The 23,148-nt window shown below is 40.4% G+C and overlaps 1 protein-coding gene across 5 annotated transcripts in view; it reads left to right on the top strand.

Annotated features, from left to right (window-relative positions):
* Positions 1-23,148, top strand: part of GSAP (gamma-secretase activating protein) — a 62,715-nt gene that overhangs the window by 5,685 nt on the left and 33,882 nt on the right. For 4 of the 5 annotated variants that reach the window (XM_073328567.1, XM_073328568.1, XM_073328564.1 and 1 more), the window contains exons 2-12: positions 2,061-2,137; positions 7,479-7,535; positions 10,189-10,258; positions 10,648-10,707; positions 10,859-10,947; positions 11,358-11,427; positions 11,976-12,025; positions 15,237-15,341; positions 16,298-16,357; positions 17,504-17,547; positions 18,994-19,079. In XM_073328567.1, the coding sequence (XP_073184668.1) occupies positions 2,061-2,137; positions 7,479-7,535; positions 10,189-10,258; positions 10,648-10,707; positions 10,859-10,947; positions 11,358-11,427; positions 11,976-12,025; positions 15,237-15,341; positions 16,298-16,357; positions 17,504-17,547; positions 18,994-19,079 (768 nt within the window). The remainder of the gene's footprint in view (positions 1-2,060; positions 2,138-7,478; positions 7,536-10,188; positions 10,259-10,647; positions 10,708-10,858; positions 10,948-11,357; positions 11,428-11,975; positions 12,026-15,236; positions 15,342-16,297; positions 16,358-17,503; positions 17,548-18,993; positions 19,080-23,148) is intronic. The other variant, XM_073328566.1, reaches the window with a different exon arrangement.

The raw sequence follows: 23,148 nt of genomic DNA, 5'->3' as shown, positions 1-23,148 counted from the left end.
GTATTGTGTGGGCCCCCTATGTTGGAGTGAATTCTGCCTTGAGGGAGTCTCCTATGTGGAAAAGGATTTGTTTGGAGACTGTTCTCTAAACTTTCAGGATTAGTAAAAGTAGGTGAATCCAATGAAATTTCCATTAATATCAATGTAGGGTATAGTGTCATTCGCAGGGATAATGACAGATCTTCTGGGCTACTATTGGGTGATCATCTCTGGTGTAATGCTGTTGTAATTGACTTTGAGTGATCTGACAGCTGTGGAAAGTGATGAATCTATTAGTGTAAAGAAAGCCAGGATTTCCCCCTTGTTCCCCAGGAACAAAATGCCAGTGTTCTGAATTTAATTGATCCTAACAGTAATAAATAAAACAAAGGAGGTGTTCTTTTCATTACTAATTGTGTTAGCACAAGCCAGTTTATGGTATAAAAATACGTGACTATAAGGAGGAGGCGCACTCTCTACCAGTCTTTAGTGATAGCCACAAAGTTATTAGTGTCAAACCCAGCTAATAACCTAACTGGAATCTTGAAGATTTTTTCCATTCCCACTTTCTGAACCACATTGCTGTTACAAACTACCATACAATGATTAAAATGAAGCCATCAAATGTTCTTGTTATGGACTACATTTCCTTTCCCAATCAAGATCCGATTTGTGATGCAACAACCCTTTAGCAACCACAGCTGCTAGAAAAGTGGCATAAGGAAGGCATGTCTTTTTATTGTCTTTAATGTGATATGAGATTTGTCCTTTTTGACATACACATGCTATTTCCTTTTGTTTTGGGCTTCCCTGCTGCCTGGTCCTTCTCTTTGCCCTTCATGTCCATCGTGGCTTTCTGATGATTCTCTCCCTCCTCTACCCCCACTCTCTTATTTATGGTTCCCTGACACATGGGATCCTTGCACGTGCCCTTGTGCGGCTTAGTTTCCAGGTACCCCGGTGCAGCGGTTCTTAAACTCGGATGTGTGGAATGTGTGCTGGAGGGGGGCATGAAAAGATTTAGGGGGAAAAAAACCTTACTGCACACCTTCAGAGCTGGGGGGCCAGAGAGCAGCAGCAGCAGCAGCTGGCTGAGCGCCCAGCTCTGAAGGCAGTGCCGCCGCCAGCAGCAGCACAGAAATAAGGGTGGCAGGACCACGCCATGCCAGGCCATCCTTACTCCTTTGCTGCTGCTGGTGTCAATGCTGCCTTCAGAGCTGGGTGGCCGGAGAGTGGTGGCTGCTAGCCAGGTGCCCCAGCTGGGGTGACACTAATACAGACAGAAAGAAGAAGGTGTGATCAAATAAATCTGAGAACCGCTGCCCCAGTGTGTACTGCCTGGCTGCATAACTTCCTGGTGGCTCTGGTCACGAAGGGAAAATTCTGTTTCTTACCCTGCTCGTTATGTGGAAGTGGCCTGTGGAGGAGGCAGCTAGAATGGCACTGCCTCGTTTCCCGGTACTTCTCTGAGTTGCCTGGAGAAGCAGTTGGAAACAAGGTGACGGGCGTCGTGGTGCTGGTTCTACCTCTGTGTTGACCACCAGCCGGTGCTCTGAGAATTGCAGTTTGAGACCTTGCAGTGCATAGCCATTACTTAACTTCTAAAGTCCTGTATGCATTTAATAGAATGGGCTGAAACTGATCTGCTGTCAGCAGCATACAATGAATCCAAACACCTTATTTAGAATCCTAATGGAAAATAGGAGTTGATCTTGAAATTTTGCAAGGAGATGGTTGAATTCCATTACTATGGCAATTAGAACTGTTAATTCAAACATGGTTTCCATGTTATTGGGTGGGTGAGTGGGGAGTGTTTAGAAACTGAGCTCCTTTTCTGTAAGTTTTAAAACTCATTACATCTCATTTGAAGTTTCATTCAGGATTAAATAGAAGCCTGCGTACTATACTATCTTCCTCAAGAAGAGAGGAATTTTTTCATGCGCACAATACGCTGTAGAAAGGCCTTCATTTAAGTGTTTTTGCAGATGTAAGACTAATGCTGATTTGTTTTAAACCTACATAAGTTCTACAATGAATTAATCCAAATGAGTGTTTTATGCCTTTAATACTTCTTATTTCAGACACTTTTGAGAAGAGTGCAGCAAATCCGTACATAGTAAATGTTGAAAGAAATGGAAAAATTATTTATACCTGGAAGGTGAGTCTACAGCATAGAAGTCTGTTCAGATATACCAGAAAGTAATAATTTGTCTAATTTAATCTAATACTTGCATTTTATGTTTCTTTTCATTGGGATTTAAAACCTGTAATTTGATCGATTACAAGTTTTAGATGCCTTTTAGGTTACTTACAAAACTGTTTTTTCCTTGGGGCAAGGCTGAAGGGACTGAGAGTGAAATTCTGGCTCCATTCGAGTCCATTGGAGTTTTGCCATTGACTTCACTGCTGCCAGGATTTCATCCTGAACGAACAGCCATTACTTAGACAAATTCTTCATAAACAGCACATTCTTCCACCCTGAGAGCTGAGTTGCTCAAGAAAGACAGAATCTACTGAATTCAAGCAGAGCTATTTCACTTAAACTTAGTTCTGTATAAGTGACATCTTTAAACTTTTTTAATGGTAAAAAACCCTCCTCATGCTGTGTTTTGTGTAATTTTAAACCCTGCTTATATTTGTAGTTGTCATGAACTATGAAGTATCTTTAACTAGTTTAGTATCCTTCAGAGCTACAGTCACTTCGACTTCAAAAGCCTACATTTAGGGCTCTGTTCTCCCTAGTGCATGTAAGGAAGAAGAAACACTCAGTATTAAATCTTGTGGCATTGTGAGAATCTCCAATTGGCTTGGGGACGATTCCCCCTCTTTGGAAGAAGTTGGGGTTCAGTTAGCAAAATCTATTAGTACCCACCCAGTTTCATGTGGATTTTAGGGGATCTGCTGGGGGCACAGGCTGCAGGGCAGCACTTCGATGGCACTGCGTTGCAAGGGATGCCTCTTATTCTTTGACTTGCCAACTCCAAACAGCAGAGCTGAAACTCTACAGAGCATCCAGCAGGACTTCCACAAGGATGGGGGAAGGAAGAGGCTGCAGGGGAGCAGAATTCCCTTTTCTTGTGGATGTAGGCTCTCCTTTGCATGAGGACACCAAGGGGAGTTATGGGGCCTTTATGCATCATCCAGCAGTATTAACAAAGCTCCCTTTGTTTATCGTTTGTTTGTTTTTAATATTTTAGTTTCGTGAAATACCAGGTTTTTGTATTACACAAAAATCTGTTAATATTTTACTCTGATCCATGCAAAGTTCATCTGTGCAGCTGTTGACAGCTAATCTTCAGGGCACCACAGACCTGAGGAGGCCAGTTTTTGTTTGTAAGGGGAAAGTGCCTTCTTTCTAGCATGTATGGAATGTTGCATTAAGCATTCCAGGGCTGCAGACTGGCCAGCCCTATCACTTCATATGGCAGCCAGGCTCTTGGGAGAAACAGCACGATTCACTGAGCTTGCTCAGCGTGTTTGCCTTCCTGTCCCCAGCTTGTTACATTTCCTAGGGCTGAGGTAACCTCTGCAGGCTGCGTGGTGCCAGGTGGTGGTAGCGGGGCAGACGAGAGATCCTGAAAACTGGGTGTAGCAGAGTGGAGAACACTTTTGCATGAGGTTTCCACCTCCCAGACTGCTGTGAACTCTGTCCTGAAGAACATGTTTTTTGTTAATTCCCCAGTCCTCCTGTCTCACCAAAGTAGGCTGACCTTCCCCCTGCTAGGTCAGTCTCCTACAGAACCAGCATCTGGAGCTTTGCTCCCGTGGGAAGGCCACATATATGTTTTGTTTGGGTTTTAAGTTTTAAAACCTGTTACTGGAGTGGAGAGTACTCCTTGGAGTATTTTCACCACTGGGCAAATTTGAGGGCTGGTCATATGTTGTATGTTTTAAAAAAAAAAAATGCATCCTTCTCCTAGAGAGAGGAGTGCTGTCTGTGTGAGACACACAAATAAGGTGTCTAACCTGCTGTGGGATCCGTGCAGGCCTTAATGCCCAGATAGATTCCTACTGAAGTTATTGAGATTCCATGCAGGGTTGTGTCCATCCATGCTGGTGCAATTGCATGATGGGGGTTTGAATTATCCCAGACCCTTGAGTGTGCTAACTTTTTTCTCCAGAAGTTGGAGCTATGTACAAAAAGTATAAATTTCATCCTCCACATAAGATGCTTTTTGCATCAAATTGTTAAAGCTTGGAAAATGGACCATTTTTAAGCCTCAAGTGTGAAATGCTGGCTCCACTGATAGGCAAGTGGAGTTTCTGCTGTTGACCTTAAGGGAGGCAGGATTCCACCTAAGGTGATTTTTGTTCTGCAGTAACTTATTTGATTGACTGATAACAAATGTACTGCTTATCTACTTTGTTCTGTTGTGTATGGCAAAACGTTTCCATCTGCTGATCTTTTTATGACTTTCTTCTTTTTGTGCAGGAAGGGACAGGGTCTTGAATTTATCTAAACTTTACTGTATGTGTGGGTAACTGTTAAGTAGTTAAAGTCCCATTTTTGACCTACCGTAAAACTGTTGCAAACTGGTGAAGAATGTCTTCTGAATGATGCGTATTTTTTCATGTTTCTACTCTGTTAATATACAGAAATGATATCGAAAAGCATTCTCATTTTATTCAAGATCAATAGATATGGTTAACCCAGTATCTGCAGGTTTCCTTGTTCTTCCCTATATTAACTGTGGAGAAATAACTTCATTACTGCATACTGGTGTTGGTTAACTGCAGATCTTATTGTGTTGTCCAAGACAATTTAGTCTTTAGATTTATTTTAAATAACCACTGTAAACTATATTAATCAGTGAGCCACCATTTCTGTGAGACACACGTAAACATGTGTCCTTCCTACTGGCTCTCTAGCAGCAGTTAACTCTGACAATTGTCAGAGCACTTCATGTTCATACTGACATTATCAGCAAGGCTTGTGCACAAACAAGGATGTAAATGATACTGAACTATTTTGGCTTCTGTCCCATTAAACATAATTGGAAAACCATCTGTATCTGCCAAGTGCAAAAAGACCAAATGTATTGTGTGTATGATCAGTGGAAGGAGGAGGATGGACCTTATTTTCAAACTTTTACAAAAATTATAAAATGTTGAGATTAGAAAAAACGTAGCCTTTGTCATTCCTGGCATATACAGTTGTCCCATACCTGTTAAAAAAACAGCTTATTAGTCACAGGGTAATCACTTCTGCCCTGAAAAGCAGTGTAGGAATCCTGTAAGTGGACTTGGTAACAATATGCTAGCACATGCATAGACCTGATGTGGAACTTAGATTGATTGCTTATTACGACTGTGATTCCCATTTTTATGAAATACATTTTTCTTAGCAAAGTACAGAAAATGCCGGATTATAGGGGCCTGCTCCTGCTCCCACTGAAGTCAGGAAGGTCGCAATTTGGTCCTGTTGATTCATTTTAAGTCGGTGGAACTTAAGCACGTGCGGTTTTTTTAAATAAAATAGGAGCATAGAAGAGTTTTGTTGTCGAGAGCTGTTGTGGCAGCAGGTATAGAAACCTAAGAGAATGCATGATCAGGCCTTATATGTACTTAAGCCCCTTCATTTTCAGTTTAAACCGATTTTTACTGAAAAATTTCTGGGTGTCACAAAAAGTATTCATTTTTTTTCTGATTTCACCCTACTTTTGTATCATTCAACTATATAAAAATAACTTGGTTTTTTTAGGAAAATACAATACATTGCATGAGATCTATGTATTAGGATAATACGTTAGTCTGTGTGTGTATATGCAAAGCTGCCTGTTAAAGTATTAGTTTAGAAGATACACACATTAAACAAATAGGCACGCATGCAAACTCTGAAGTGCATGTGAATCTGAACTTCCTGATGAATCTCACACCCACCACATACACATTTCAAGCTGTTAGCAGATAACAGTTTAAAGATTTTACACACTAAAATAGGAAGGAAATGAAAATCTGTTTTAGAACACAAGGAAGTATTTGAAAGTTTTAAAAAAAACAAAACCAGGAGAAAAGGATGAAGTTAAGTGTATGTGCGGCAAATGGTGCGGTCCAATTATTAAATGTAAATATTTATAGGCTAATAGTTCTAGGTCTACAACAGTAAACTGTTTATTCAAATGAAAAGTATTATTTGGAGATTAGAGATGTGGTGTTTTCTTAAACTCAGAGGTGGCATTATGTTTTGAGTTCTATTTTGATTCTGCAGCAAATCATGTTGATTAATGCTTTGAATTCTGTTCATCTGTTGAATACTTTCCCGTCTTTCCATTTACCAAAATAAACCCCAGTATTTACCCAGAAAAATTATGAATAGTTTTTTGCACTGATTTTCATCATGTTTAGTTTTTATTTTATTTAATTTTTCCTGGGAATTTATCAGTGTTTATTACCACAACAACAAAAACAGAAGGGTCCTATGTCTACTTCACAAAACAGGGTGCAGTAATTTTTCAAACGACTACAGGTCCTTTTTCTCATGCTCTGTTGTTAAAAACAGTGGTGTTTATTGTATTGAGCAGACTCCACGATTGTTGTCTGATGAGTGCAAGGTTGCATACCTAGATGTAGCCTTATTAGTCTGGGAACTTTATGCACGCTTTGAGAGTGACAGTAGCTTCCAACTGAAAATGGAAATGCAACAATTTGCTGCCAGTCAGAGGCCAAAAATGGAAATAGATCTGGAAAACCTAAAGCATGGAAAACCATAAAGAGTCTTGTCCATTGAAAAGGAAACAGTTTAATCTGTTTGTGTTCAGAAGTAGTGTAAACAATAACCAGTACATCTTTATATAAATCAGCTGTAGATAGTGTTTGTTTTTTACAAGGCAGTAGACTGTCAATAATTGTGTTGACAATCTGGAGCTTTTAAACAGCTTGTGAAATCTTTTTAGCGTTTGTCTTGATAGGCAGGGTAGGGGCTACACTCTTCCTCCAACTGCAAGTAGGTCACTGGGCTATGTGGCAATCTCTCTGCGTCCAGATGTGAAGTTTTTAGCCACTGGATCCATATAATTGCAGATCCCCCAGATCTGGTGCATCCTACCCCAAAATATCCCACAGAGGGCCAGCACAAAATCCACTTCCATGGTGCACAGAGTGTGCCAAGATATTGCTTCATTGCCACCCTGCTCTTGTGGAGGTTGAGCGGGGAGCCTGCATAGAGCTTCAGTGAAGTAGAGAAATGAATTTCAGCTTATATGGGGATGCAGATTCAGTTGTGGGTGGTGGGGTTGATCAGTTGTCACATGTAACTGGTCTAAAAAACAACACACATCAATTCCCCCCCCCCCCCATTTTCTCACACCCCTTTTTTGGAGTTGAAGTCATAGAGCAATACGTATGAAACCAAAGGCCAGAAAATGGATGGGAGTGAACGGGAATGGAAAGAATTGGTGATAGGAGAGAAGAGGGGAGTAACGCTGGAAAAGAGAAAACAATGTTTAACAAATGTCTACGTAAATCTAGATAAACTGATAGTTATTTAATTTAATTTACAGGGAAGTGGGAGAAATACCTGCATTGGATTATATGATCCTCTTAATAAACAAAATGAGGTAAGGCTAATGCCACATGTAGATCTAGAAAGGAGAATATCTCTGCTTTCTAGATTTTGATGCCCTAAAAATGACTCTCTTAGGTCTGTCTGAAGCATTTGTTTTTAAATAAAAGTTGCTGTTGTGACCTTTCCACACCCCAGCGTAAAGCATTCAAACAACGTTTTGTAGCAACCTGTCTGCACAGCAATCTGACTTATTTTATACGGTGTCAGGCAAATACGAACACTCATGAGTCTTTTAAAAAAGCCTAATTAAACATGTTCCCTAAAAAATAGGGCTGTCAAGCGATTAAAAAATTAATCGTGATTAATCGTGTGATTAAACAATAATGGAATACCATTTATTTAAATATTTTTGGATGTCTTCTCCATTTTCAAATATTTTGATTTCAGTTGCAACACAGAATACAAAGCGCACAGTGCTCACTTTATATTTATTTTTGATTACAAATATTTGCACTGTAAAAAAACAAAAGAAATAATATATTTCAGTTCACCTAATACAAGTACTGGAGTGCAATCTCTTTATAATGAAAGTTGAACTTACAAATGTAGAACTATGTACAAAAAATAACTTCATTCAAAAACAAAACAATGTAAAATTTTAGAACCTACAAGTCCACTCAGTCCTACTTCAGCCAATTGCTTAGACTAGTGGTCCCCAACATGGTGCCCGTTGGGACAACTGACTGACAAGGGAGTGCTTCCGCTGGACAACCCGCTGCTGAGGAGCACGCCCGCTGGACAACTGGCCGCCGAAATGCCGCCCAGAAGCAGCAACGCCAAGAAGCATCGCCGCCGAAATGCCGCTGCTTCTCGATGACGCTGCTTCTCGGCGGCATTTCGGCAGCGGCGCTTCTCGAACACGCTGCTTCTCGGCGGCATTTTGGCGGCAGGTCATCCGGTGCCCACCAAACTCTTCTGGGAACATGAATATGCTATTGCAACAGAAAGGTTGGGGACCACTGGCTTAGACAAACAAATTTGGTTACGATTTGCAGGAGATAATGCAGCCCACGTCTTATTTACAGTGTCACCTGAAAGAGAGAGTAGACATTTGCAAGGCAGTGTTGTAGCTGGCATCTCAAGATATTTATGTGCCAGATGTGGTAAAGATTCATATGTTCCCTTCATGCTTCAGCCACCATTCCAGAATACATGCATCTATGCTGATGACGGGTTCTGCTCGATAATGATCCAAGGCAGAGCGGACCAATGCATGTTCATTTTAATCATCTGAGTCAGATGCCACCAGTAGAAAGTTGATTTTCTTTTTGGTGGTTTGGGTTCTGTAGTTTCCGCATTGGAGTGTTGCTCTTTTATGACATCTGAAAGCATTCTCCACACCTTGTCCCTCTGAGATTTTGGAAGGCACTTCAGATTCTTAAACCTTGGGTCGAGTGCTGTATCTACCCTTAGAAATCTCACATTGGTACCTTCTATGGATTTTGTCAAATCTGCTGTGAAAGTGTTCTTAAAACAAACGTGTTGGGTCATCATCCGAGACTCCTATAAAATGAAATATATATGGCAGAATGCGGGTAAAACAGAGCAGGAGACGTACGATTCTCTCTCGAGTTCAGTCACAAATTTAACACATTTTTTTAACAAGCATCATCGGCATGGAAGCATGTTTTCTGGAATGGTGGCCAAAGCATGAAGGAGCATATGAGTGTTTAGCATATCTGGCACATAAATACCTTGGAACGCCGGCTACAAAAGTGCCATGCGAATGCCTGTTCTCACTTTCAGATGACATTGTAAATAAGAAGCAGTCAGCAGTATTTCCTGTAAATGTAAACTGAGTAGACTTGTGGGCTCTAAAGTTTTACATTGTTTTGTTTTTGAGTGCAGGTATGTAACCAAAAAAAATCTACATTTGTAAAAAGTTGCACTTTCATGATAAAGAGATTGCACTACAGTACTTGTATGAGGTGAATTGAAAAATACTATTTCTTTTATCATTTTTACAGTGAAAATATTTGTAATAAAAATAATAATATAAAGTGAGCACTGTACACTTTGTATTCTGTGTTGGAATAGAAATCAATATGTTTAAAAATGTAGAAAAACATCCAAAAATATTTAATAAATTTCAATTGGTATTATATTGTTTAACAGTGTGATTAATCACGATTAATTTTTAATTGCAGTTAATTTTTTTTAGTTAATCGCATGAGTTAACTGCAATTAATTGACAGCCCTACTAAAAAGCAATTATTTATTTTGTTACTTGTATTACATGTGCACCCACAAGGTGCTGTGTGCTGCCACGTGTATATGAAGACATGGTCCTAGAAAAGAAGATTGTACAGTCCTGCATTTGGATCCATGTGGGTGGCCTGTGCAGAGCTGTGTTGAAATCATTGGGGTTTCATGCTGACTTAAGGGTTTGCCTGTGTAGATCTACTGGCAGATTGGAGGCCTAACGAAAAAAAGCAACGCATAAAGGGTGGAGGAGAGTGCTAAAACATAGCATCAGAATATAGTTCTTCTGGCCTTTGGAATGTTTGTTTAAAGAAACACTTTGAAGAAATACTGATCAGTGTTGTTTTTCCTAAGGAGTAGAGACTTTAAAAATAGTTTGTATTAAGTGAGTGAAACAAAACAAGCCACATTGTGTAGTTCACTCGAAATTTATTTCTCAATAGCATCTGTATACCTTTGAAAAAGATCTACACATAATCAGTTGTTCGATCAACAATGAAAAGACGTTACTAGGTAAGTGTCGTCTTTATCTCATTAAAATTATACGATGTCATGATAAAAGTTTTTATTTTACTAATCTGGATAAATTTCAATCTAGAAATAATAAGAAATATTTTACTCAGAAGCAGCTCATGACAATCTCCTTCTCTGCATTTTTAATACATCTGTCACTAGAATATCTAGGTGACAATGTGATTACTGTGACTGCTTTTTTCTTTTTAAACAAACTGACCACTTCTTAAGTTTCTGCATGTCTAATGGATCTACAGTATCTGTTGTGGTGTTTCTTTAAAGTTTGGTTCAGTGATGAATTTTCTTCCGTGAGATTTTTATGTGATTTGATATTTGGAAATGTTCACTAAGATGAAATAGTGAATATACATATTTTGTTTTTTGTTAAGTAGCAGTCAGTTTTCTTCAGTCAACAAAGGAAGAAAGAGTAAATCAGCTACTGCAGCCAGGTACCAAAAGTAGCTTATTTTTAATTGTGAAGGTAAAACTAACACTGTTATTGGGATTTTGCAACACTACTTTTGCTTGTATCCCTTATTTTGTAGAACAAAACTTTATAAAACAGATTAATATAGTTTGAAACTTGTGTTCTTTTTGCAGTATCTAAGTGTTTGACCTTGGTCATTGAAATTCACCCAGTTAATAATGTAAGAGTCCTAAAGGCTGTGGATACCTGTATCAGAGTACAGGTAAATGGTTCAACTAATCTGACTGTAACTTTTCATTTATTACTTTAAAGTGAAAAAGCAGGGGAATTTAAAAGTACCTGTTTCATGTTACCCATGCAAAAATATTGCATTATGTAACTGAGATACATTATGCTTTCCTAATACTTAGTACACTATAAGTAGACTATGCCTTTGGTTTGAACTGTCTGTTTTATCTATATTGAATCTTTCTAAGATTGTATTCATAGCAAATGATGATGATTTTCATCTGTAGTAACACTGCTGTTGTTTATGGAGGATTGTCAGTGTGGCAGTCTGTATACAAAAGTTATTCCACTGTCAAATAAATCTCTTAAAAATTATAAACAGCTTAGATTAGCTTTAGCAACAAAGTCTCTTGACCATCATTTTTACATAATTTCCTTTTACAGTTTCTCTATCCAGTTGCAAACAGAAATCCTTTTCCAGAAAGCCATCTCTTACTAATTTCAGAAGATAAATGTAAGTATTTGAGTTAATATTTTGAATATATACTGCTTTTCTGGTTAAACATGGACATCCTATTATTTTGAAACACTGTAAACTAGAACAATATTGCCAATTTGACTTCAATATCCATTTTTATTTACTTATTTGTCCCTTCCATAAAAGCCAATATAGAAATAAGAAAGGTCTCGGCCAGTAGTAATATTACAGATGCTATTCCAACAAAGGTGTATTTTAATAAGATTTTTTTCCCCAATATTGGAGGAATGGCCAGTCTTTACTGTGTTCTTATTTTATTTTTGATTAGCTAATGCATTGCCCATAAGCAACCATATCTTGTAGCCCTTACTCAGGGAAAATCTCAATTATTTTGATGGAAGTTTTGCCTGAGTAAGGACTGTAAGATTTAGCCTATTATTCAGATTAACTATTATGCGAGGAGTTAATTTTTCTTGATACTAATATGGCAGCTCACAACTTTTCAGTGCTAGGTGGTTAAATTGTTTTGCTAACCATATTAACATATTTTAAAAAATTGAATTTCAACATTTCTAATTTTAAAGATATTGAACAATTTCACATTCATGTTGTCACAGAAGATCACCACAAAGTGGTAAGAAATCAACTTTCTTTTGAAGCTTTTATTGGAAAAACTAGAGGAAGACTATTCTTGTAACCAGTTTTCTATTGTGATTTTTCTGACCTTTCTAAGTCATTGTTTTGGTAATGCTTTAAACTGTGGCTACAACTGTGAAAGCTATGTTAATAAATGTACAGATAGTATAATAGGTTATTCAACCAGATACTGTGTAACTTATAGGAAAGTTAGTCCTCTCATTGCCTTCTCCTTAAGTCTATGAACTTGACCTAATCAAAGGGTATGTTTAGAGCTTCACAGCTTCCCCAAAGCCTAAATATCTTGCCTGATAAGAAAGGGCTTTCCCTCACCCTTGTGTTCGAAGACTCTGACATGGAGGAGAGTTTAGAAAGATGATCTGTATGAAGAATGCATGAAGTAGCAACAAAACCAAATGATGCATCTAAAATTCAGTTTGAAAGTGGTGATGTGAACGCTTTGAATTATTCATTCCCCTGTATTTATAACATATGATATGAATCCTTATTATAATTGCTAGTAGCAACATTAATCAGTGGTGCCATTATTAGAAGACTATACAAATCCACTAGTGTGTGTCCTATTTAAAATGAAATGCAATAATCAGAGACAATCTAATGCAGTTGTTGTATTTAAGAAAGGGAAAAACAGTGATCCGGGTAACTGTAGGCCTGTTAGTTTGACATCTGTAGTATGCAAGTTCTTGGAAAAAAATTTGAAGGAGAAAGTAGTTAAGGATATTGAAGTCAATGGTAAATGGGACAAAATACAACATGGTATTACAAAAAGTAGATCGTGCCAAACCAACCTGATCTCCTTCTTTGAGAAAGTAACAGATTTTTTAGACAAAGGAAACGCAGTGGATCTAATTTACCTAGATTTCAGTAAGGCGTTTGGTACCGTGCCACATGAGGAATTATTAGTTAAATTTGGAAAAGATGGGGCTCAGTATGAACATTGAAAGGTGGATAAGGAATTTAGTTAAAGGGGAGACTACAACGGGTCCTACTGAAAGGTGAACTGTCAGGCTGGAGGGAGGTTACCAGTGGAGTTCCTCAAGGATCAATTTTGGGACCAATCTTATTTAATCTTTTTATTACTGACCTCGGCACAAAAAGTGGGAGTGTGCTAATAAAGTTTGCGGATGATACAAAGCTGGGAGGTATTGCCAATTTAGAGAAGAACAGGGATATCATACAGGAGGATCTGGATGACCTTGTAAATTGGAGTAATAGAAATAGGATGAAATTTAATAGTGAGTAGTGTAAGGTTATGCATTTAGGGATTAATAACAAGAATTTTAGTTATAAAATAGGGACGCATCAATTAGAAGTAACTGAAGAGGAGAAGGACCTTGGAATATTGGTTGATCATAGGATGACTATGAGCCTCCAATGTGATATGGCTGTGGAAAAAAAGCTAATGTGGTCTTGGGATGCATCAGGAGAGGAATTTCCAGTAGGGATAAGGAGGTTTTAGTACCATTATACAAGGCACTGGTGAGACCTCACCTGGAATACTGTGTGCAGTTCTGGTCTCCCATGTTTAAGAAGGATGAATCAAACTGGAACGGGTACAGAGAAGGGCCACTAGGATGATCCGAGGAATGGAAAACTTGTCTTATGAAAGGAGACTCAAGGAGCTTGGCTTGTTCAGCCTAACTAAAAGAAGGTTAAGGGGAGATATGATTGCTCTCTATAAATATATCAGAGGGATAAATACTGGAGAGGGAGAGGAATTATTTAAACTCAGTACCAATGTGGACACAAGAACAAATGGATATAAACTGGCCACCAGGAAGTTTAGACTTGAAATTAGACGAAGGTTTCTAACCATCAGAGGAGTGAAGTTTTGGAATAGCCTTCCAAGGGAAGCAGTGGGGGCAAAAGATCTATCTGGCTTTAAGATTAAACTCGATAAGTTTATGGAGGAGATGGTGTGATGGAATAACATGATTTTGGTAATTAAATATTCATGATAAATAGGCCTAATGGCCTGTGATGGGATGTTAGATGGGGTGGACCTGAGTTACCCAGGAAAGAATTTTCTGTAGTATCTGGCTGGTGAATCTTGCCCATATGCTCAGGGTTTAGCTGATCGCCACATTTGGGGTCGGGAAGGAATTTTCCTCCAGGGCAGAATGGAAGAGGCCCTGGGGCTTTTTCACCTTCCTCTGTAGCATGGGGCACGGGTCACTTGCTGGAGGATTCTCTGCTCCTTGAAGTCTTTAAACCACAATTTGAGGACTTCAATAGCTCAGATAGGTGAGAGGTTTTTCGGAGGAGTGGGTGGGTGAAATTCTGTGGCCTGCGTTGTGCAGGAGGTCAGACTAGATGATTGAATTGGTCCCTTCTGACCTTAGTGTCTATGAATCTATGCTGTATCATGAAAACCATGATTCATTTAATTGTGGCAAATAAATTTTTCCCCTCCAAACCTACAAGTCCTTATTCTCTGTTACTGTAAGGCCTTTCACGCTACTCCAGCGGTGAAAAGGTGTTTTAAGGTGGGTGCAATTTAAAAAACAAACCTGTAAGAGTAGGGAAAAGAGCTTTAGAGTAACTGAAAATCAGGCCCTTAGTCTATGCCAGTTTCTGTCAAATAAACTGTTTAACTGTTACTTGAAATGACGTCCTGCTGCATCTGCCAAGGGTAAACTTAGATGGTCCTAATCATTTCCCACTATTTTAGCCTCTTCCCTCCTCATTCATCATGTGTTTGGAAAGAGGGGACAAGACTCTCTTTGGAACTAGCAACTTTCCTCCTTCACTGGCTAATAAAGATAGTTGCAGTCAGTTCAAAAGCATCTCGCATCCCATTTCTCTCCCCTTCTCTGGGACTAAGCTTGCCATCTATTCTCCCTCCCCACCTTCAAGGGACTTGGGTGGGTAAGTTGTTCTTTGTGGTTTCCCTTCTTCTCCCAACTCTGTGCCAATCTAGAAAATATTAGCTGGAACTTCCTTGGGAACTAGCAAATATTTCTCCTGAACTGAACATACTGCCTCTGCAAAGTGCCAGACCCTCTGGTTTACAGAGACTCCTGTGAAATGAGCAAATAGGACATTAAGCTACTTGGAAATATTAAAACTATCAGGCTGTTCTGTGTGCTGCTGTTTATCTTTTGAAAGCCTGAGTTGTTCATCATCTTCATTACAGAAGAGTATTTGACCTATAGTGTTCAGCTCATTTTTTAAATCCTTCCCTTCAGGTGATTCAAAACTCAGGCCAGCTGCCAAGAGACAGAGTTGCAGATGATTTCATTTGGGCACAATGGGATATGACAGAACAAAGACTCTTCTACATTGTTCCAAAGGTGGGAAAAAATTGAATCTCTGTGTGTTTTCATTTCTTTTTCATTTTTCTAATATGAAAGTTTGAGTTTAAAAGCCAGTAATAATGGTGTGAGTTGGATTATTTTGGGTAGTAAGAAGAGTAGGGTAATGAAAACTAGAGGCCTAAATTCAACTTTCCATGCTATTGTTTACATATGAGTATTTGCAGTGAGATATGATGTCAGTGCTTCCCAGGGAAACAGAGAGATTTTTTTTTAAAGGTAGTGCTGATGTGTGTGATAATCTAAACCTGTTATAGCTAGCACATGTGCCCTAGGAATATGGGCTTGCCAAATTATGAGAGAATATCGATTGCAAGCTAGGGCATATAGATGTAAGAAAGCATAGACCATATGCACCAACTGAGGACATGGTTCTTTGCTAGAAAGTTTCAAACTGTTTCTCATTCTGACTAATGTGAATAGCCAAACTTAGCCTAAGTTATGCATGAACAAAAATGGACTTTCAGTGCTAGTTTGTTTCATCTTTTTGATGCACTGAAATTAGGTGGAGTATTTCAGAAAGGATGGGAAGTGTAATATATAATGAAGAGCTCATCTCTGTTCTACTTTTTGTGAGAGGCCCTTTGGAGTTTTGCAAAATAAGATACTGTTCTCAATAGCTTTAGTCTCTGTGGAGCAGAAGGTTATGTAACCTTCTAGTGGCTCTCTGCGTGTGACAAAGGAGTGTGACCGGGGATTGCACAAGACCGTAACCAATTCTAGACAGAAGATAGACAACTGATCTGGGACAAGAAGGAAGCATGTGTGCTGGGGAGTGCTATTTGAGGGTTTAGTGTATGGTTTTTGCCTTTTCTCATTCACTTGTTGCCCTATGCATGTTAGCAAACAGGGCTGAATGATGGACTTTCCAACCATCTCTCAGTCTGCGTGATGTGGCTCGATTATTATAATAAAAGTCTCTCTCTTAATTTTAGGAATCAAGGAATATCTTAAAATGTGTCCAGTTTTATCCTGATGAAAACTTTAATTTAATAGTAAGTCATAGATATAAACTTGTTGTCATATAGCTAGTCTGAGGAGGGATTTAGCTATATATTTCAAGGGATGATAATTATGTTTATTCCCAAGTATTTGTATTTGATATTTTTATTAGCATGAATTATTATATAAAACCACAAACCTTGGAAACGTTCTTCAAAATGTAATGACCAGATTCTAATCTAAATCTATTCGAGTCACTCCACTGATTTTGGATTAACATATAATCGTAGGACTGGAAGGGACCTTCAGAGGTCATCTAATCCAGTCCCCGCATTCCTCGCAGGACCAAGTACTATTTAAACCATCTAGAATAGCTGTGTAATCCCACTGCAGTTCATGGAATTACTCTAATTTTAGACCAGTGGAATTAAGCAGCACTTGCCAATCAAATTACCAGTAAATGGAGAAATGAAGGCCTGCTCCTGCTCCCATTGACTTCGATGGAAACAGGATTGAGTCTATATGTCACTGAGTGTTGAGGGCACCCTGTAGGTATCTGGGTTGGAGTCTTTGTGACAAAGCCTGAAATTCATGTTGGTGCTTGGGGCCTGCGTGGGTGCCCAGACGCGTGGGTGCCCTGACACGTGGAAGTGGATGCATCCCAGCTAAAGGTTTGGGTAAGTGGGTCTCTAGGGGATCATATGTGAGGCTTCTGTGTGGGAGTGAATTTTGCCCACAGTGCACTGCAAATTAAAAGGCAGACTGAGGGCTGATGAGCCCGGAGCATGACTCCCTGCCCTGCTTTACTTCAAATCCATGTAGCGTTGCTGCCTTGGAGCTCAGCTGTTTTGATGTTCTTCTCATATAAAGACAGTATGGCATCCCCACGACACACATTTTAAGTTGTTTTTAAAATATAAAACTTGCCTTAGTTAGGCGTACAAAGACATTAAACGTTTACACTGGCTTGACACAAGCATCCCATTCCATAATTGTATAAAACCTCTACTGGGAGGGGGAACTATTTTCTGAGTTCTTGAATGACTTAAAAGGATCGAGTGGTGGTTGATGAATCCACGTTTTCCTTTGTGAAATTGGTGAGTTGGATGAAGAGTGAATGAGCCCGATTGATCCTTTATCTGCAAAACCAACCTTAAATACTGAATAATGTAGGTGTGTTCTGATTTTTGGGTTAACAGCTTGAAGCATCCCTGGACATCTCTTTAAGAGACACAGGATTAAAGTAAGTGGATCACAGTATTTTTTTTGTCTCATTTGTCAACGTGTGTGTCTAAAATTTGGTTTATTAGTACATTAACTTCATTTGGCATTGCATGCATCTTTGCACTGTATGACTTGAATTCATGTACCTGTTGTTGTAACCTGATTTATGTGAAGGTAAAGGGGAGGAAGCGGTGTCACATATGATCTTCAGACCCTCCTGAGAGCTTTCCCCTCCTTCATCTCCTTCCCTGGTATGGTGAAGCCAGACAAGAAGTTTAACACGGTCACAGGTCCCTTCCCGTTGGGAGCGGTTTGGCTGGAGAACCAAATATAGACTAAACCACCCTTCCTGGGGGATACAATGTCCCCATCCAAATAAAACCAACTTTCCTTAGTTTTCTTTTGAGGTCACATCCTCTCTACAGCTGGCCTGTGGCAGTGTTCCCAAAACTTCCATTCCATTTCTGGGATTCCTTTTCCAGCTACTGGGCTCAGCTCCAGACTGGTAATTGGGCAGACCAACAGCTCCTCTTTTGTTTCCATCTCTTCCTGTTATGAGGGAAGATAGCTATTTATATACCCTTTGTCTTTCCTAGCATGCCTTGCAGTGGTAGCTTACAGTTCCAAACTGTCCCCCCCAGCTAGCACTCCCAGCATGCTTCAGTACTAAGTAGAAAGCTGGAGCTTGGCAGTGCTGGCCATGGAGCCTACCTTACAGGACCAGTACAGTTATGATATAGTACTGAAGAAAACCAACTTCACAATTGCTAAAACTCATCTGAATCTTTGTGGAAAGGTCGAGAAATATGTCTGGAGGAGGACCATTTAAAAAAAAAATGATTTAGTGCATAATTTACTATTGATAGATTGTAGCTAATAATTAACACTGATGCCATATTAAATTTTTCCAAGATCTGTGAAAACTACAGCTAACATTAGAATCTGAAAAAGAACCAAAATGCAGAACTGGTAACACCAATGAAATTAGCCCAGTTCTGCTGCCCCCTTCCCTTATTTTGTGACTATTCCCATTGCAATCAGTGTGACTACTCACAGAGTAAGGTGCCACTTGGCATGTGGTAGATTTGGGCTCCAAACCTTTTGACCTTTCAGATATGGTGAGTGAATAAATTGAGACCCTCCAGCACAATTTTCCTTCACTTTGGTTCAGCTCGTGTGGGATTAAGCAGTATGGTGCAGTGAAGAAATAACTTACAGGCATATGGGATATCCCCTTTTTAAATATGGTTATGAAGCAATTGCTGCATTTAGATTGCAATCCCAACCCTAAGAGTAAACTAACAGAAACAGACTGATCAGTTGTTGTTTAATTAAACTTTCTTATGGAATGTTTAATAATAATCTAATGCTTATATTTCCCTTGTGACCTTTCATGGGTTCAGTGTACTCTTTAAAAATCATTGTGGATGAAGAAATGCATTTAATGGTCTCTATTTACTTCTAGATTTGTGAATTTTGGATACGATTACTCTCAAGACCAAGAGATGGAACCTAGATCTCTGAATCTGCAAGTTTTTACCAGTAAAACAGGTAATTAATAATGAAAAACTGTCTTGTGATGATCATATGTTACAGATTACTACACTGACGTGTAGTAGTGTAACTAATTACTAAGAAGTTTTAGGAGCCCATTGTTATATGTTTATGGCTTAACTTTTCCTGATGTATAGTACTCATAGCAGATCTTGCAGGAAATTGTAGCTGTAGTGATTTTTAATCTAATGACCATGGAAGGTCTGGAGTAACTAACCTATCTTGAGCCAGGCACATAGTGCCTGATCCAAAGCTTATCAAAGTCAGTGGGAATCTTTCTGTTTGCTTCACTGATCTTTTGGATCAGACTTCTAATGCAGACTTCTTCAGATCTGTCAGCAGTGTTATTCAGTCCTCAGAGTCTGTTGAGCCGAGCCTACCAATTACGCTGATCTGTGGAGTGCACAGATGAGGACTGGGGGGAAGCCCGCATTCTTATGCTCACTACTGCCTTCAGTCATTATGTCTTCAAGGGTAAAAAAACCAAGTACAGGAATACCTTGTGAGACACTTACATTTCTTTAGATATATAAAATCCTCTAGATGCCCATCGTATTCTCTGGGCACTCATCCTATACATTTAAAAAGATTGGGCATAAGTATCCATGAAGTCCCTCAAAGTCTTAGTTTTCCCCATCAACCCCCAAAGCCTAGGACAAGTGGTGGGTTTGTCAGTGTGCCTGGCTCTAGCAGACTCCAAGTCAAGCTTCCTGCTATTCATTCGGAGGTGGTGCCCGCTCAAGAATCTCTGCCAATCTCACCTCCTGCTGTAGGACGCAGAGAGACGCATTCTCTCTGAAGTAACTGAGTCCCAGACCATCTAGGTTTATACAGTAGCACCAACACCTCAGACTGCTCCCAGAAACTTACTGGCAGCTAGAGCAGATCCCCGGGCAGAGATGTAATGCACATCCAAGGTGAAACTTCTCTTAATAAGCAGACGGCAACATTCTGCACGACCTTCAGTTTCCAAGCGGTCTCAAGGTGTAGCCCCATGTAAGTACATTATCGCAAGCGAATATTAAGCTGACAAAGGCCTGGATAATTGTTGCAAAATCTGCATCAGAGAGAATGGTCTCACCTTCTCTACCAGACGTGCATAGAAAAATGCTCTTGACTGCAGATGCTACCTGCGCATCCCCAGGAGCAGCCCAGGATCTAACAACACAACTGGAGTGGACACCTGTGCTACTACAGCAGCCTGGCCTACACTGTAGAGTTAGGCTGATGTAAGACAGCTAATTATGTCAGCGTGCACCCTGCAGCCTTGCTCTCGCCTCTGTAAGTGCCCTCCTGCACCAACATCATAACTCCACCTCCGCGAGAGGTGTAGGGCTTGTGTCAGTGTGGTTCAGGCAACGCAGTGTCCCTGTAGACACTGTTGCTTACAGCTGTTGGCTGGCATTCTTGTCCTGCGGAGCTGTGAAAGTGACAAGAACGCTGGCTCCCAAGCTGGGCTGCTGTCTGGTCTCTGCTCCAAGCCACGGTGCTACCCAGGCTCCCAGCTCAGGCTGCTGCCTGGGCTCCTCATTTCCTGCAGGGAGCCCTGCTCCCTCCAGGGTTCTGGCTCCCCACTACGATCTGGGTTGCCCCCCAGGCTCTTGGCTCCCCGCTAGGAGCATCACAGCCGACCAGACTCCAGGCGCATCTCCCTACTGGGAGCCGGCTGCCCCCTCCCAGGCTCCCGCTCCCCACCGGGAATGGGGCAGCTGCACTGGGCGTCTTGGCTTCCTGCTGGGAACAGGGCAGCTGACTGGACTCCAGGCACAGAGCTCCCCACTGGGTGCAGCTGTGCCCCCAGTGGGGAGCCAAGAGCCTGGGCGCGAGGGCAGTTGGGCTGCCGGTGGGGTGCTCCGCATCTGAGGTCCGGTTGGCTGCTGTGCTCCCCGCGGAAATCCAAGAAGCCCAATGCAGCTGCCCTGTTCCTAGCGGGGAGCAGGGAGCCAAGATGCGGGGAGGGGAGACGGTCTACTGGCGGGGAGCTGCACACAGAGTTGAGAGTCCTGGCTCTGTCATCCCCCATTTAAGTCGGTGGAAGCGCTCTTGCTGAGGACGGGCACCATCGACAGAAGAAAGGCTGAGCGGACATGAACCACTGTGGTGATTACTGCGGTGGTTGTAAGTCGACCTAACATAGGTTGACGTAAGTTTATAGTGTAGACATGCCCTACGTGCTCGTGCATAAACTGAGCACTGCAAGATCCTATTGCTGTAACCTCAATTTTTTTTTATCACCTCACCTCCTCTCTGCTGTTTGTGTCTCACTCATCTAAAATTTACTTTGTGAACTCTTTGGGGAAGGGAATGTGTCTTCTGTGAAGAGCTTAGCATACTTCAGAGGCTACAAACCATTAATAGTAGGGCTCTTATTCGTTCTGTTTTAAACTGTTTCCAGTAAAGAACTGGCACAATTTCAAATGGAATATTCTAGGCAATTTCCAATTTAATAAAAAACTGTTAGTAACCATAGCCTGTCTCAACAGTGAATGAATCTGCTTTTCCTCTCTCAAACTTCCGTAGCAGAAGAAAAGTAGCCCTGTTACTTATAGCCAGCACTAACAAGATAGAATGTCACTAGACCCCAAAAAACCCCGCTCACAAATTAGCGGAGATCAAACAAGTCTGAGAATTAACTTTTTGTTTTCCGAACGGCGTTAATGGTTATTTAACCATTGGTATGGTCGCAGGAACTTTGTGTGATTAGAAGTTGTTGTTTTTTTTTTTTAACTTGGAGATTTTTATTTTCAATTTAGCTTATTGATCTTTCAGAAACATAGACAATAAGGTGGAATAAAAGACCCATCTCCTCCTCTGCTTCACTGTTTGTTAGTTAGCATATCAATGACTCTCCTTTGGCTCTGTTGTGCATTGAGTCTGTAAACAGGATAGATGCAAGCCATTTATGTCCAGTGACACATTGTGTTTGAATTAGGAGATGTTCTGATGCTGCAGGAGATATCTTAATGCAACATTATGGTTGAGATTCTACATGAACAAAAGTCAAGAAATTAAAGTTAGTTTCCTAGGAAATGTAACTTTATGCATATATGGAATTGCATGACTCCTTCAATGGTAATTTCATTGTCCTAATGTATAGTTGCCAAGTCAGAGTTTATAGTTGCTATTTCCTGACTCTTGTATGTCCTAAAATCTTATCATGGAGTTGCATGAGCAGAACTATATTTTTAAACTCTTCCTTTTTGTTTCTGGCTTTCCTTCTTCCCTGCCCCCCTCCACATTTTCTCATCTTCTCCCTCTTTGTTTTTGAAGAAGAAAGAGGAGAGTTTATCAAATATCTGAATATGCAACCTGCTGATCACACTTCAAAAGCAATTGGACCAAACTCTCCAATGTAATGACTGCACTTCCACTGACTTCAGTGGAGCTGGGTTCATTTATGCCATTACTTTCTGCAGAGAATTTGGCCCAGTGGTTTGTGTGAGACTTACTGCTTGTGAACAGTGCTGGAGTGTAAACTCTCTTGTTCTGTGGATAAACAGAAAAACGACAGTACCCTTTGCAACTTGACCACTAGCAACACAGTCTTTTCCACACCGTCCACCAACGTGTGTCAGTCGTGCAGGAACCACCAGCTGAGGCAAGAAAATAGTTCACTTTATGTGTCACTTTATATTCTGTCTTTGACCTCTTGACTGAGATTGCTAACGTGGTGTCAGATGTGGTGGCTCTTGTGAAATGTGTACCTGTCTACTTGCAACTGGACTGAGACCAATATCCCTTTATCTAAGTCACTGAAAAGCCATTGGATGGCAACTCTCTTTGTTCACTACCAACCTCTGAGAGATGAAAGCACGTGTATCCCGTTAGCAGTCTACTGAGCCATCCAGTTCTCTGGTCACATTTTGCATACAAATGCACCAATGCATTAATCTGAATACAAGATCATTAGTTTGCACGTTCAATTCAAATTGTGCAGTTTATAGGGCAGTGTACTCCACAGCACACTTTGTCCTTCCCAGCGTGTGAAAATGAAAGTGGAAGGGAAGACCGTGGCAAGAAAATAGCACTGAAAGAGGCCCAGAAAAGCCACAACCTTCCTGCTGTG

Source organism: Lepidochelys kempii, chromosome 1, assembly GCF_965140265.1.
Source record: "Lepidochelys kempii isolate rLepKem1 chromosome 1, rLepKem1.hap2, whole genome shotgun sequence".
Lineage (NCBI taxonomy): Eukaryota > Metazoa > Chordata > Testudines > Cheloniidae > Lepidochelys > Lepidochelys kempii.
This window is presented reverse-complemented; position numbering and strand designations above follow the sequence as displayed.